Consider the following 18,040-nt stretch of genomic DNA (forward strand, 5'->3'; position numbering starts at 1 on the left):
TTTATCCTGTCCCCACCCATGTTATCTATACATTTATCATGTTTCCCCTATGTTATCTATACATTTATCATGCCCCCACCTATGTTATCTATACATTTATCATGTCCCCCACCTATGTTATCTATACATTTATCATGTCCCCCCTATGTTATCTATACATTTATCATGTGTTCCCCACCTATGTTATCTATACATATACCATGCCCCCACCTATGTTATCTATACATTTATCATGTCCCCACATATGTTATCTATACATTTATCATGTTCCCCACCTATGTTATCTATACATTTATCATGTCCCCACCTATGTTATCTATACATTTATCATGTCCCCACCTATGTTATCTATACATTTATCATGTCCCCACCTATGTTATCTATACATTTATCATGTCCCCCACCTGTTATCTATACATTTATCATGTTCCCCACCTATGTTATCTATACATTTATCATGTTCCCCCTATGTTATCTATACATTTATCATGTTCCCCACATATGTTATCTATACATTTATCATGTTCCCCCACCTGTTATCTATACATTTATCATGTCCCCCACCTATGTTATCTATACATTTATCATGTCCCCACCTATGTTATCTATACATTTATCATGTTCCCCACATATGTTATCTATACATTTATCATGTTCCCCACCTATGTTATCTATACATTTATCATGTCCCCACCTATGTTATCTATACATTTATCATGTTCCGCACATATGTTATCTATACATTTATCACGTCCCCCACATATGTTATCTATACATTTATCATGTTCCCCCTATGTTATCTATACATTTATCATGTCCCCACCTATGTTATCTATACATTTATCATGTTCCGCACATATGTTATCTATACATTTATCACGTCCCCCACATATGTTATCTATACATTTATCATGTTCCCCCTATGTTATCTATACATTTATCATGTTCCCCACCTATATTATCTATACATTTATCATGTTCCGCACATATGTTATCTATACATTTATCATGTTCCCCACCTATGTTATCTATACATTTTCATGTCCCCCACCTATGTTATCTATACATTTATCATGTCCCCCACCTATGTTATCTATACATTTATCATGTCCCCCACCTATGTTATCTATACATTTATCATGTTCCCCACATATGTTATCTATACATTTATCATGTCCCCCCTATGTTATCTATACATTTATCATGTCCCCCCTATATTATCTATACATTTATCATGTCCCCCCTATGTTATCTATACATTTATCATGTCCCCCCTATGTTATCTATACATTTATCATGTCCCCCCTATGTTATCTATACATTTATCATGTTCCCCACATATGTTATCTATACATTTATCATGTCCCCCCTATGTTATCTATACATTTATCATGTCCCCCCTATGTTATCTATACATTTATCATGTTCCCCACCTATGTTATCTATACATTTATCATGTTTCCCCTATGTTATCTATACATTTATCATGTCCCCCACCTATGTTATCTATACATTTATCATGTTTCCCCTATGTTATCTATACATTTATCATGTCCCCCACCTATGTTATATATATATTTATCATGTTCCCCACCTATGTTATCTATACATTTATCATGTCCCCCCTATGTTATCTATACATTTATCATGTTCCCCACATATGTTATCTATACATTTATCATGTCCCCACCTATGTTATCTATACATTTATCATGTCCCCCCTATGTTATCTATATATTTATCATGTCCCCACCTATGTTATCTATATATTTATCATGTCCCCACCTATGTTATCTATACATTTATCATGTCCCCCCTATGTTATCTATACATTTATCATGTTCCCCACCTATGTTATCTATATATTTATCATGTTCCCCACATATGTTATCTATACATTTATCATGTCCCCCCTATGTTATCTATATATTTATCATGTTCCCCACATATGTTATCTATACATTTATCATGTCCCCCCTATGTTATCTATACATTTATCATGTCCCCCACCTATGTTATCTATACATTTATCATGTCCCCCCTATGTTATCTATACATTTATCATGTTCCCCACATATGTTATCTATATATTTATCATGTTCCCCACCTATGTTATCTATACATTTATCATGTACCCCCTATGTTATCTATATATTTATCATGTTCCCCACCTATGTTATCTATACATTTATCATGTCCCCCCTATGTTATCTATACATTTATCATGTTCCCCACATATGTTATCTATATATTTATCATGTTCCCCACCTATGTTATCTATACATTTATCATGTCCCCCCTATGTTATCTATACATTTATCATGTCCCCACCTATGTTATCTATACATTTATCATGTCCCCCCTATATTATCTATACATTTATCATGTCCCCCCTATATTATCTATACATTTATCATGTCCCCCCTATGTTATCTATACATTTATCATGTTCCCCACATATGTTATCTATACATTTATCATGTTCCCCACATATGTTATCTATATATTTATCATGTTCCCCACCTATGTTATCTATACATTTATCATGTTCCCCACCTATGTTATCTATACATTTATCATGTCCCCCCTATGTTATCTATACATTTATCATGTCCCCCCTATGTTATCTATATATTTATCATGTTCCCCACATATGTTATCTATACATTTATCATGTCCCCCCTATGTTATCTATACATTTATCATGTCCCCCCTATGTTATCTATACATTTATCATGTCCCCCACCTATGTTATCTATACATTTATCATGTTCACCACCTATGTTATCTATACATTTATCATGTTCCCCACCTATGTTATCTATACATTTATCATGTACCCCCTATGTTATCTATACATTTATCATGTCCCCCCTATGTTATCTATACATTTATCATGTTCCCCACATATGTTATCTATATATTTATCATGTTCCCCACATATGTTATCTATACATTTATCATGTCCCCCCTATGTTATCTATACATTTATCATGTCCCCACCTATGTTATCTATACATTTATCATGTCCCCCCTATATTATCTATACATTTATCATGTCCCCCCTATATTATCTATACATTTATCATGTCCCCCCTATGTTATCTATACATTTATCATGTTCCCCACATATGTTATCTATACATTTATCTGTCCCCCACATATGTTATCTATACATGTATCATGTTCCCCACCTATGTTATCTATACATTTATCATGTTCCCCACCTATGTTATCTATACATTTATCATGTTCCCCACCTATGTTATCTATACATTTATCTGTCCCCCACATATGTTATCTATACATTTATCATGTTCCCCACCTATGTTATCTATACATTTATCATGTTCCCCACCTATGTTATCTATACATTTATCATGTTCCCCACCTATGTTATCTATACATTTATCATGTTCCCACCTGTTATCTATACATTTATCATGTTCCCCACCTATGTTATCTATACATTTATCATGTTCCCCACCTATGTTATCTATACATTTATCATGTTCCCACCTGTTATCTATACATTTATCATGTTCCCCATCTATGTTATCTATACATTTATCATGTTCCCACCTTTTATCTATACATTTATCATGTTCCCACCTATGTTATCTATACATTTATCATGTTCCCACCTATGTTATCTATACATTTATCATGTTCCCCACCTATGTTATCTATACATTTATCATGTTCCCCACCTATGTTATCTATACATTTATCATGTTCCCACCTGTTATCTATACATTTATCATGTTCCCACCTATGTTATCTATACATTTATCATGTCCCCACCTATGTTATCTATACATTTATCATGTTCCCCACCTATGTTATCTATACATTTATCATGTTCCCCACCTATGTTATCTATACATTTATCATGTTCCCCACATATGTTATCTATACATTTATCATGTTCCCCACCTATGTTATCTATACATTTATCATGTCCCCCACCTATGTTATCTATACATTTATCATGTTCCCCACATATGTTATCTATACATTTATCATGTTCCCCACCTATGTTATCTATACATTTATCATGTTCCCCACCTATGTTATCTATACATTTATCATGTCCCCCACCTATGTTATCTATACATTTATCATGTTCCCCACATATGTTATCTATACATTTATCATGTTCCCCACCTATGTTATCTATACATTTATCATGTCCCCCACCTATGTTATCTATACATTTATCATGTCCCCCACCTATGTTATCTATACATTTATCATGTCCCCCACCTATATTATATATACATTTATCATGTTCCCACCTGTTATCTATATATTTATCATGTCCCCCCTATGTTATCTATACATTTATCATGTCCCCCACCTATGTTATCTATACATTTATCATGTCCCCCCTATGTTATCTATACATTTATCATGTCCCCCACATATGTTATCTATACATTTATCATGTCCCCCACCTATGTTATCTATACATTTATCATGCCCCCCACCTATGTTATCTATACATTTATCATGTTCCCACCTGTTATCTATACATTTATCATGTTCCCCACCTATGTTATCTATACATTTATCATGTTCCCACCTATGTTATCTATACATTTATCATGTCCCCCACCTATGTTATCTATACATTTATCATGTCCCCCACCTATGTTATTTATACATTTATCATGTCCCCCCTATGTTATCTATACATTTATCATGTTCCCCACATATGTTATCTATACATTTATCCTGTCCCTACCTATGTTATCTATACATTTATCATGTTCCCCACCTATGTTATCTATACATTTATCATGTTCCCCACATATGTTATCTATACATTTATCATGTTCCCCACCTATGTTATCTATACATTTATCATGTTCCCCACCTATGTTATCTATACATTTATCATGTTCCCCACATATGTTATCTATACATTTATCATGTTTCCCCTATGTTATCTATACATTTATCATGTCCCCCACCTATGTTATCTATACATTTATCATGTTCCCCACATATGTTATCTATACATTTATCATGTTCCCCACCTATGTTATCTATACATTTATCATGTCCCCCACCTATGTTATCTATACATTTATCATGTCCCCCTATGTTATCTATACATTTATCATGTGTTCCCCACCTATGTTATCTATACATTTATCATGTCCCCCCTATGTTATCTATACATTTATCATGTGTTCCCCACCTATGTTATCTATACATTTATCATGTTCCCCACCTATTTTATCTATACATTTATCATGTCCCCACCTATGTTATCTATACATTTATCATGTCCCCCCTATGTTATCTATACATTTATCATGTCCCCCACCTATTTTATCTATACATTTATCATGTCCCCCACCTATGTTATCTATACATTTATCCTGTCCCCACCCATGGTTTCTATACATTTATCATGTTTCCCCTATGTTATCTATACATTTATCATGTCCCCCACCTATGTTATCTATACATTTATCCTGTCCCCACCCATGTTATCTATACATTTATCATGTTTCCCCTATGTTATCTATACATTTATCATGTCCCCCACCTATGTTATCTATACATTTATCATGTTCCCCACATATGTTATCTATACATTTATCCTGTCCCCACCCATGTTATCTATACATTTATCATGTTTCCCCTATGTTATCTATACATTTATCATGCCCCCACCTATGTTATCTATACATTTATCATGTCCCCCACCTATGTTATCTATACATTTATCATTTCCCCCCTATGTTATCTATACATTTAACATGTGTTCCCCACCTATGTTATCTATACATATACCATGCCCCCACCTATGTTATCTATACATTTATCATGTCCCCACATATGTTATCTATACATTTATCATGTTCCCCACCTATGTTATCTATACATTTATCATGTCCCCACCTATGTTATCTATACATTTATCATGTCCCCACCTATGTTATCTATACATTTATCATGTCCCCACCTATGTTATCTATACATTTATCATGTCCCCCACCTGTTATCTATACATTTATCATGTTCCCCACCTATGTTATCTATACATTTATCATGTTCCCCCTATGTTATCTATACATTTATCATGTTCCCCACATATGTTATCTATACATTTATCATGTTCCCCCACCTGTTATCTATACATTTATCATGTCCCCCACCTATGTTATCTATACATTTATCATGTCCCCACCTATGTTATCTATACATTTATCATGTTCCCCACATATGTTATCTATACATTTATCATGTTCCCCACCTATGTTATCTATACATTTATCATGTCCCCACCTATGTTATCTATACATTTATCATGTTCCGCACATATGTTATCTATACATTTATCACGTCCCCCACATATGTTATCTATACATTTATCATGTTCCCCCTATGTTATCTATACATTTATCATGTCCCCACCTATGTTATCTATACATTTATCATGTTCCGCACATATGTTATCTATACATTTATCACGTCCCCCACATATGTTATCTATACATTTATCATGTTCCCCCTATGTTATCTATACATTTATCATGTTCCCCACCTATATTATCTATACATTTATCATGTTCCGCACATATGTTATCTATACATTTATCATGTCCCCCACCTATGTTATCTATACATTTATCATGTTCCCCACCTATGTTATCTATACATTTATCATGTTCCCCACCTATGTTATCTATACATTTATCATGTTCCCCACCTATGTTATCTATACATTTATCATGTCCCCCACCTATGTTATCTATACATTTATCATGTCCCCACCTATGTTATCTATACATTTATCATGTTCCCCACCTATGTTATCTATACATTTATCATGTCCCCCACCTATGTTATCTATACATTTATCATGTCCCCACCTATGTTATCTATACATTTATCATGTTCCCACCTATGTTATCTATACATTTATCATGTCCCCACCTATGTTATCTATACATTTATCATGTTCCCCACCTATGTTATCTATACATTTATCATGTTCCCCACCTATGTTATCTATACATTTATCATGTTCCCCACATATGTTATCTATACATTTATCATGTTCCCCACCTATGTTATCTATACATTTATCATGTTCCCCACCTATGTTATCTATACATTTATCATGTCCCCCACCTATGTTATCTATACATTTATCATGTTCCCCACATATGTTAATTATACATTTATCATGTTCCCCACCTATGTTATCTATACATTTATCATGTCCCCCACCTATGTTATCTATACATTTATCATGTCCCCCACCTATGTTATCTATACATTTATCATGTCCCCCACCTATATTATATATACATTTATCATGTTCCCACCTGTTATCTATATATTTATCATGTCCCCCCTATGTTATCTATACATTTATCATGTCCCCCACCTATGTTATCTATACATTTATCATGTCCCCCCTATGTTATCTATACATTTTTCATGTCCCCCACATATGTTATCTATACATTTATCATGTCCCCCACCTATGTTATCTATACATTTATCATGCCCCCCACCTATGTTATCTATACATTTATCATGTTCCCACCTGTTATCTATACATTTATCATGTTCTCCACCTATGTTATCTATACATTTATCATGTTCCCACCTATGTTATCTATACATTTATCATGTCCCCCACCTATGTTATCTATACATTTATCATGTCCCCCACCTATGTTATTTATACATTTATCATGTCCCCCCTATGTTATCTATACATTTATCATGTTCCCCACATATGTTATCTATACATTTATCCTGTCCCTACCTATGTTATCTATACATTTATCATGTTCCCCACCTATGTTATCTATACATTTATCATGTTCCCCACATATGTTATCTATACATTTATCATGTTCCCCACCTATGTTATCTATACATTTATCATGTTCCCCACATATGTTATCTATACATTTATCATGTTTCCCCTATGTTATCTATACATTTATCATGTCCCCCACCTATGTTATCTATACATTTATCATGTTCCCCACATATGTTATCTATACATTTATCATGTTCCCCACCTATGTTATCTATACATTTATCATGTCCCCCACCTATGTTATCTATACATTTATCATGTCCCCCCTATGTTATCTATACATTTATCATGTGTTCCCCACCTATGTTATCTATACATTTATCATGTCCCCCCTATGTTATCTATACATTTATCATGTGTTCCCCACCTATGTTATCTATACATATATCATGTTCCCCACCTATTTTATCTATACATTTATCATGTCCCCACCTATGTTATCTATACATTTATCATGTCCCCCCTATGTTATCTATACATTTATCATGTCCCCCACCTATTTTATCTATACATTTATCATGTCCCCCACCTATGTTATCTATACATTTATCCTGTCCCCACCCATGTTATCTATACATTTATCATGTTTCCCCTATGTTATCTATACATTTATCATGTCCCCCACCTATGTTATCTATACATTTATCCTGTCCCCACCCATGTTATCTATACATTTATCATGTTTCCCCTATGTTATCTATACATTTATCATGTCCCCCACCTATGTTATCTATACATTTATCATGTTCCCCACATATGTTATCTATACATTTATCCTGTCCCCACCCATGTTATCTATACATTTATCATGTTTCCCCTATGTTATCTATACATTTATCATGCCCCCACCTATGTTATCTATACATTTATCATGTCCCCCACCTATGTTATCTATACATTTATCATGTCCCCCCTATGTTATCTATACATTTATCATGTGTTCCCCACCTATGTTATCTATACATATACCATGCCCCCACCTATGTTATCTATACATTTATCATGTCCCCACATATGTTATCTATACATTTATCATGTTCCCCACCTATGTTATCTATACATTTATCATGTCCCCACCTATGTTATCTATACATTTATCATGTCCCCACCTATGTTATCTATACATTTATCATGTCCCCACCTATGTTATCTATACATTTATCATGTCCCCCACCTGTTATCTATACATTTATCATGTTCCCCACCTATGTTATCTATACATTTATCATGTTCCCCCTATGTTATCTATACATTTATCATGTTCCCCACATATGTTATCTATACATTTATCATGTTCCCCCACCTGTTATCTATACATTTATCATGTCCCCCACCTATGTTATCTATACATTTATCATGTCCCCACCTATGTTATCTATACATTTATCATGTTCCCCACATATGTTATCTATACATTTATCATGTTCCCCACCTATGTTATCTATACATTTATCATGTCCCCACCTATGTTATCTATACATTTATCATGTTCCGCACATATGTTATCTATACATTTATCACGTCCCCCACATATGTTATCTATACATTTATCATGTTCCCCCTATGTTATCTATACATTTATCATGTCCCCACCTATGTTATCTATACATTTATCATGTTCCGCACATATGTTATCTATACATTTATCACGTCCCCCACATATGTTATCTATACATTTATCATGTTCCCCCTATGTTATCTATACATTTATCATGTTCCCCACCTATATTATCTATACATTTATCATGTTCCGCACATATGTTATCTATACATTTATCATGTTCCCCACCTATGTTATCTATACATTTTCATGTCCCCCACCTATGTTATCTATACATTTATCATGTCCCCCACCTATGTTATCTATACATTTATCATGTCCCCCACCTATGTTATCTATACATTTATCATGTTCCCCACATATGTTATCTATACATTTATCATGTTCCCCACCTATGTTATCTATACATTTATCATGCCCCCACCTATGTTATCTATATATTTATCATGTTCCCCACCTATATTATCTATACATTTATCATGTCCCCCACCTATGTTATATATACATTTATCATGTCCCCACCTATGTTATCTATACATTTATCATGTGTCCCCCACCTATATTATCTATACATTTATCATGTCCCCACCTATGTTATCTATACATTTATCATGTCCCCCACATATATTATCTATACATTTATCATGTTCCCCACCTATGTTATCTATACATTTATCATGTCCCCCACCTATGTTAGCTATACATTTATCATGTGTCCCCCACCTATATTATCTATACATTTATCATGTCCCCCACCTATATTATCTATACATTTATCATGTTCCCCACCTATGTTATCTATACATTTATCATGTCCCCCACCTATGTTATCTATACATTTCTCATGTCCCCACCTATGTTATCTATACATTTATCATGTTCCCCACCTATATTATCTATACATATATCATGTCCCCCATTGCTTTATGTGTACGAGATCCTCCCACTTTCACACACACAGTGGTGCAAGTTGATTGAATCCTCTGTATTTTCCTGTTGATAAGCCTTCAAGGGGCATATTCTGTAAGCTGTGATAGCGCAGGACTAGTGATATCGCACACGCAGCGTGACTGCTATAGGTCTGATTGGTGCTATCGCAGATTAGAGAATAAACCACTAAATCCATCGTATAAATATATTAATATATACATGGTGGCAACAGTAGAGAATGAGCTAAAAGGCCAATACTAAATATAAGTGACAGTACAAATGAGGTGGCAATGATTGATATTATGAGTATTAGTGAGAGTATGAGTGAGTATAAGTGACAGTATGAGTAAGAGTGTGTGTGCATGAGAGTAAGTAAGCTGTTACTCCTCTTACCTGAGGTATCTGACTGGAAATCCCCTTTGAATGATTGTGAAGAGGCGGCTGGTCTGAGCTTTGTTTTCTCTGGGGACATAGCTGAGTTAATGTATTTTTTGTTCTTCCCCTTGTCCTTATCTACTTTTGAGATGGGTGGCTTGTGTCTTTGGGAGGGGGGCCTTTTAGTAGGGGATGGTTGTTGTTTTTTGGGAAGTTTCTGGTCTTTGTCTGTTTTTGCAGAAGACATGGGACTTTGTGGTCTGAGAGGAGGTGACTCTGTTACTGAACGAGATGAGCTGGTCTGCTGGTCTTTGTCAATCTCTACAGAAGGTTTGTCAGAGGACGCTGGTGCCTGTCTCTCTGTGACAGGTGAGTATTGTCTTGTAGTGGTGATGACAAGTGAGCTGACCTCTTTCTGTTCTGTTGTATGATTGGGGGGTGATGGCCTCTTGGTGGATAATGTCTCTGTTGTGCTCTTCTGTTTGCTTATATCTGTCTCTGAGAATTGATGGCTGGGAAGGGATGGCCAAATGGATGAGGAAGCTGGACGTGTTGTGTAGAGTGACATGCTGGTTTCTACCTGGCCTTGGTCTATAAAAGGAGATGTTGTGTGACTAGCTAATGAGACCAGTGAGGTGAAGGTTGGGTCTGTGAGGATGAGTACGCTGGACTCTTCCACTGAGAAAGAGGTGCTAGCCTTTGCTTTAGAAAGAGATGGGCTTGCATATCCCATTGTCTGGGGTGGGATGGCATCTGCCATCATCTGGGGTGTGGCTCGTTGGCTGATATCTTCCATCATCTGAGGTGTGATGGGTGGGCTGGCATCTTCCTTCATCTGAGGTGTGATGGGTGGGCTGGCATCTTCCTTCATCTGTGGTGTGATGGGTGGGCTGGCATCTTCCTTCATCTGTGGTGTGATGGATTGGCTGGCATCTTCCTTCATCTGAGGTGTGACGGGTGGGCTGGCATCTTCCTTCATCTGTGGTGTGATGGGTGGGCTGGCATCTGCTATCATTTGGGGTGTGGCTGGTGGGCTGGCATCTGCTATATGGGGTGTGGTCGGTGGGCTGGTATCTTCCAATATCGGGGGTGTGATGGGCGGGCTTGCATCGTTCATCATCTGGGGTGTGATGGATGGGCTGACATCTGCCATCATCTGGGGTGTGGTCGGTGGGCTGGCATCTTCCAGTATCGGGGGTGTGATGGGCGGGCTGGCATCGTTCATCATCTGGGGTGTGATGGATGGGCTGACATCTGCCATCATCTGGGGTGTGGCTGGTGGGCTGACATCTGCCATCATCTGGGGTGTGGCTGGTGGGCTGGCATCTTCCATTCTCTGGTGAGGGCTGGCATCTTCCATTATCTGGTGAGGGCTGGCATCTTCCATCATCTTGTGGGTGACAGATGGGCTGGCATTTTGTGTTGTCTGGGCTGAGCTGGTCTCTTTTTGTTCTCTGTCTTTCTCTGCAGATCTCACACTAGCAGTTGTTGAGGTCTCATGGGGGGGCTTTAACCCTTCTGTGTCCAGAACTGTACTGGCCTCTTCCAGTTCTCTAATTATCTCTAATCACAAATAGAAATGGTCCCAATTACATCCAAGCAGAGCCAGATAAGATAGGGACAGAGAGCAGAAGGGACAGTTTCAGGTCATACAGAGGACAAACGGTCAGTTCTAGATAAACAGATCAGGAAGACTAAGGACAGCACTTTCTACAGTTTTATGATGGTTTTATATGAAATCTCCCTAAAGTAATCAATGGGGGATTTATTTATGGGGATTATTGTCATAACAGATATGGTTACTCAGAAGAATTTGATGAAAGAAAATGAATGTTGCACTACTGACATGTTTAGGGTTATGTATCTCCAAGTACTAAAGTGTACTAATGGCAGTGACAGGGTTAAGGGGTCAGTCCCTCCTAGGGGCAAAGTGTACTAATGGCAGTGACAGGGTTAAGGGGTCAATCCCTCCTAGGACCAAAGTGTATTAATGGCAGTGACAGGGTTAAGGGGTCAATCCCTCCTAGGACCAAAGTGTATTAATGGCAGTGACAGGGTTAAGGGGTCAGTCCCTCCTAGGACCAAAGTGTATTAATGGCAGTGACAGGGTTAAGGGGTCAGTCCCTCCTAGGGGCAAAGTGTACTAATGGCAGTGACAGGGTTAAGGGGTCAGTCTCTCCTAGGGGCAAAGTGTACTAATGGCAGTGACAGGGTTAAGGGGTCAGTCCCTCCTAGGGGCAAAGTGTACTATTGGCAGTGACAGGGTTAAGGGGTCAATCCCTCCTAGGACCCAAGTGTACTAATGGCAGTGACAGGGTTAAGGGGTCAGTCCCTCCTAGGGGCAAAGTGTACTAATGGCAGTGACAGGGTTAAGGGGTCAGTCCCTCCTAGGACCAAAGTGTATTAATGGCAGTGACAGGGTTAAGGGGTCAATCCCTCCTAGGACCAAAGTGTATTAATGGCAGTGACAGGGTTAAGGGGTCAGTCCCTCCTAGGACCAAAGTGTATTAATGGCAGTGACAGGGTTAAGAGGTCAGTCCCTCCTAGGGGCAAAGTGTACTAATGGCAGTGACAGGGTTAAGGGGTCAGTCCCTCCTAGGGGCAAAGTGTACTAATGGCAGTGACAGGGTTAAGGGGTCAATCCCTCCTAGGACCCAAGTGTACTAATGGCAGTGACAGGGTTAAGGGGTCAATCCCTCCTAGGACCAAAGTGTATTAATGGCAGTGACAGGGTTAAGGGGTCAGTCCCTCCTAGGGGCAAAGTGTACTAATGGCAGTGACAGGGTTAAGGGGTCAGTCCCTCCTAGGGGCAAAGTGTACTAATGACAGTGACAGGGTTAAGGGGTCAATCCCTCCTAGGACCCAAGTGTACTAATGGCAGTGACAGGGTTAAGGGGTCAATCCCTCCTAGGACCAAAGTGTACTAATGGCAGTGGCGTTTAATTGGTCACATATAGGTGATTAATGCCTCTTTACCTCTCATATATTTAAATCTTATAATTATTATAATATGGTGGGCATAGACTCCGGGGGGGGGGGGGGGAGCTTTATCTGCACAGGCAGTTACCCCCTCTCCCCTTCTCTTTTTTGGGTTCTGACTGGTGGGCTAAGGGTAACGAAAACCCCTTTAAAACTATATTTATACATAGTAAACCTGTACATGTATTTGTAAGGTCTGAATATATTATTGAACCCGAAGGGTCAAAAAGGTCCTTAATTGACTGTCCTCTCTAAGGAATGGGGGAAAGACTATATTTGTCATGGGGTATCAATATCCTCTGTAAGGCCATCACAAATGATGGATAGCTCAAGGGTGATGTCTCCTGAATAACAATTGCAAATAAAAAAGATGTATTTCATTAATAAAGCATAATAGTGAATACTATATACAGTACATGTACACAGTACAGGTATGCCTGTATACAGTACAATGAGAATAATGTTATAAAATCCCCATTGTTGAGGCAGCGTACCGACTAAAAGTCGAGTGTAACTCTTGTATTGAACATACTTATGATAGCATGGTCGCCCTATACCCTTCTCACTGTAGGCATAGGAAGTTAGTCATATTGCATGCAACCTGTCCCCAGATAGGGAGTATATGTGCCTAATTAGATGAGGTTTAATACAGATAAATCTAAGGTTATACATTTGGGAAACAAGAAATAACAGGCGACTTACAAATTAAACAGGGATAAATTAGGGGAATCCTTGATGGAGAAGGATTTAGGAGTGCTTGTAGACAGCAGGCTTAGTAATAGTGCCCAATGTCATGCAGTAGCTGCAAAGGCAAACAAGATCTTATCTTGCATTAAACGGGCAATGGATGGAAGGGAAGTAAACATGTAAACAACACACAGACACACACACACACACACACACACACTCACACACCAATACAGACACACACTTACCAACACAGACACACACACTTACCAACACACACACACACACACACACACACACACACACACACACACACACACACACACACACACACGCACACGCACACGCACACGCACACACTTACCAACACACACACACACACTTACCAACACACACACACACACACACACACACACACACACACACACACACACACACACACACACACACACACACACACACACACACACACACACACACACACACACACACACACACACCAATACAGACACACACTTACCAACACAGACACACACACCAATACAGACACACACACTTACCAACACAGACACACACACACACACACACCAACACAGAGACATGGAGGAACTGGGAGATCTAGTGAGGACAAACTATGGAGAGCTCTGCAGCGCCACCTGCTGCCCAGAAGCTGCAGACAGCCCGGTTCTCCTCCCTCCTCCCTCCTCCCATCTATGGCTGAGCGCGGCAACCTAAACCGGCACAAGCACATTAAAAACCGGGACGTCTGGTCACCGTACCTCAGCAGCTCCCCACTGGCACCACAATGCCCACCACGCGGTAATTAACTGACCCCCCTCAACCATGCTTCCTCCTCCTGGCGCATGGAACTCCCTCAACTGGAGTGAGGAGACTCTCCCCCTTCCTTCCGCTGCACTGGGACTCCCTCAACTGGAGTGAGGAGACTCTCCCCCTTCCTTCTGCCGCACTGGGACTCCCTCAACTGGAGAGCAGAGACACCCGCTTCCTCCGGCGCACGGGGACTCCCCTGGGGGTTGGGGGAGGGGTTACAGCAGGCAGAGTGGAGAGGAGAAACATCATGTTGACCAGGGGAGAGGGGAGTCTAGCTCATGCGACCAGGTGCACGCTCCTCTGCCTCTGTGCCTCTGCCACTGTGCTGGACTTGATGTCATGACGTTACGTAGCGTGTCATTGTCATGGCAACGTGGCATCATTTGACACCACGCGGCCATTTTCAAGGGAGATGTAGGGGGAGACACGGAAGATGCAGGGCGACACCGAACCACTCGACAGCGGGCAAAATGCACTCACCCTGGGCGTGTGGGTGAGTGCATTTGTCGAGTCCTGGCAATTGCCATAGAGAGTTGAAAGCCGCTCAGAAAGAGATTCACACTCTTAGCAAAGAGCTGGAGCACTCTTGCCAGGAGGTCCACGGTCTAAACACAGAGCTGTGTACATTAGAGGAGGCCTATGAAAAGGCCCTGAGTGAAAGAGACTATAAAAAGGAGAACAGAAACCTGAAAGAAGAGGATTCACATTTGACTGGTCAGGTCAGTGAAGGGAAAGAGAAGCTTCACCAAGCAGAAGAAGTGAAGATTTATTGGCCCAGGAAAACTTAGCAGAGCAGGAAGAACTGGAGAATGCAGAGAGAGTGCTGCAAAAAGAACGTGTCTCCCTGGTGCAGCGCACACAAGTAGACCATGTACTGCAGAGTCAGTTGCAAGAGCAGCGTGTGAGTCTACAGGAGGTCAAGGAGAAAAAGGCGGATGCTGAGGAGAAGCAGCGATTTCTGCAGGAAGAAACTATTCAGGCTAGAAGAACGTCTGAGTACTCAGTGTGTCCCAGCACAGCAGCATGAGGAGCTGAAGGCCACGCTGAGTTTCACCAGAGCATTGCTGGAAGAGGAGCTTAGAAGCCAGGTGACTTTGTATGAGAGGAAGCAGGAGAAGGTCCAGAAACTGGAGCAAGAGCTGGAGGAGCAGAGCAGTTGCTCCATCCCCAACAGTCAGTACGCCAAGGAGAAAGAGACATGGAAAAGGAAAGCAGCTGCGACCCTAGCAAACAAATCTGCAGAGCTCCAAAATATAAGAAAAGATGCCTTTATGCAAACTTAGAGCAAGCACAAGGAAGAGGTGGAGGCCCTGAGAGGAGAACTGCTGGATGTACGCAAGAAACATAGGTCTCTCACTGATCAATTAAACTTGCTGCAAAGAAAGAAGTATGAATACTTGAAGAAATGTGTGATTCTTCTACAGTCAAATGTTAGGAAATATCAGCAAAAAAGACACTTCAGGGATGTGAAGAAAGCTGCTAGTGTGATCTGGATATAGATTATACGTCATAACCAAGCAAGCTGTGCATTCCTATAAGCGTATCTGCAATAGTGTTGCAGTACTACAATCTGCTTTCCACAAAACGCAGAATACAAGGACTAAATTACGATGGAGACGCGCAATAAAAATCCAGTCATACTACCGTACCCACGCGGTCCAGAGTAGATTCCTTGCCTTGATAGTAGCCACTATAAAGATGCCTTCTCTCTGAGAATGAGACGGAAATGTGTCCGCGATCGTACGCTGAGAAGGGCGTCACTGACTATCCAGCGCTGCTTCCGTCTGAGTCAATTAATTTGTCAAGAAAGAGAGGCCGAAGTCTACAAGTCTGCCGACTAAAGAGAGGTACCATGGGGTACGCTTGGAGTTGATGAGAACTCTGCCAAGGTTGAAGTACTGGAGCTAAATTAGGCTGAGTCAGACACAGATCGTCGTGCAAGTGACACGAAATGTGAGGAACTAGAGCAAATACTTACAGAGAAACTAGGTGAGTGCATAGGTACAGTGACTTTGGCACCGGTCTTCTCTTCAATCACAACTACACATCGTGACTAGAATTTTATATTGAATGTATAGGCCACCCCCCCGCAAGTCCTAAACTCACACCCAGGGCCAAATACCCCCTTCACCCACCCCCGCTACCTACAATAAAGCTGGCACGGTGGGTTAACCCCTTCATTGCCTTAGCGGTTAGCCGCTAAGGTAATGAAGTGGGCTGTACATGCCTTTTTCCTGCCTCGGACGCATGCCGGGGGGCTCCGGTGCGGGTATCAGCTCCGGAGACCCCCGGCATCAATCACAGACAGGAAAAAGGGCTGATTTTTTCTAAGTGTCGCCCTTACCGATGCTTCTCCTCCACCAACTTGCCAACTTTAGTTGGCGGGCTGGATTCCCGATAAACTCTCCAGTCTGGGGTGCCGATCAGCACCGAAAAGCTGATCGGGGCTACCTGAATTCAGCCGGGTTCAAAAAGTGCCGATAAGTGGCTTATCGGCAGCCGGCTCCCGATAATTTTTTATCGGGAGGAAAAGTTGCCGATAATTCCCACTTATCGGCGCTTACTGAATCTGGAGGGCAAAAAATGCCGAAAAAGCCTTATCGGGGCTTACTGCATGAGGCCCTTAGACTGGTGGTGGCTGTGAGTCTCCGGTAGACTGTTCAGTTTTGGGGTGCACGGTAAGAGAAGGAGGAGTGGCCAAATACTTTGCTGAACCTTGTGACCGTGAACAGTCTTTTGGAGTCAGATCTCAGGTGATAGGTGCTGCATGTGGTAGGGGTGAGGAGCTTGTTCAGGTAGCTGGGTAGCTTGCCCAGAAA

The 18,040-nt window shown here is 40.0% G+C and overlaps 1 protein-coding gene across 1 annotated transcript in view; it reads right to left on the reverse strand.

Moving 5' to 3' along the window:
* The window catches only part of LOC142466610 (uncharacterized), a 164,000-nt gene that overhangs the window by 17,173 nt on the left and 128,787 nt on the right, over window positions 1-18,040 (reverse strand). The window contains exon 5 of the mRNA XM_075571865.1: window positions 10,743-12,287. Within this exon, the coding sequence (XP_075427980.1) occupies window positions 10,743-12,287 (1,545 nt within the window). The remainder of the gene's footprint in view (window positions 1-10,742; window positions 12,288-18,040) is intronic.

The sequence above is a fragment of the Ascaphus truei genome, chromosome 1, assembly GCF_040206685.1.
Source record: "Ascaphus truei isolate aAscTru1 chromosome 1, aAscTru1.hap1, whole genome shotgun sequence".
NCBI lineage: Eukaryota > Metazoa > Chordata > Amphibia > Anura > Ascaphidae > Ascaphus > Ascaphus truei.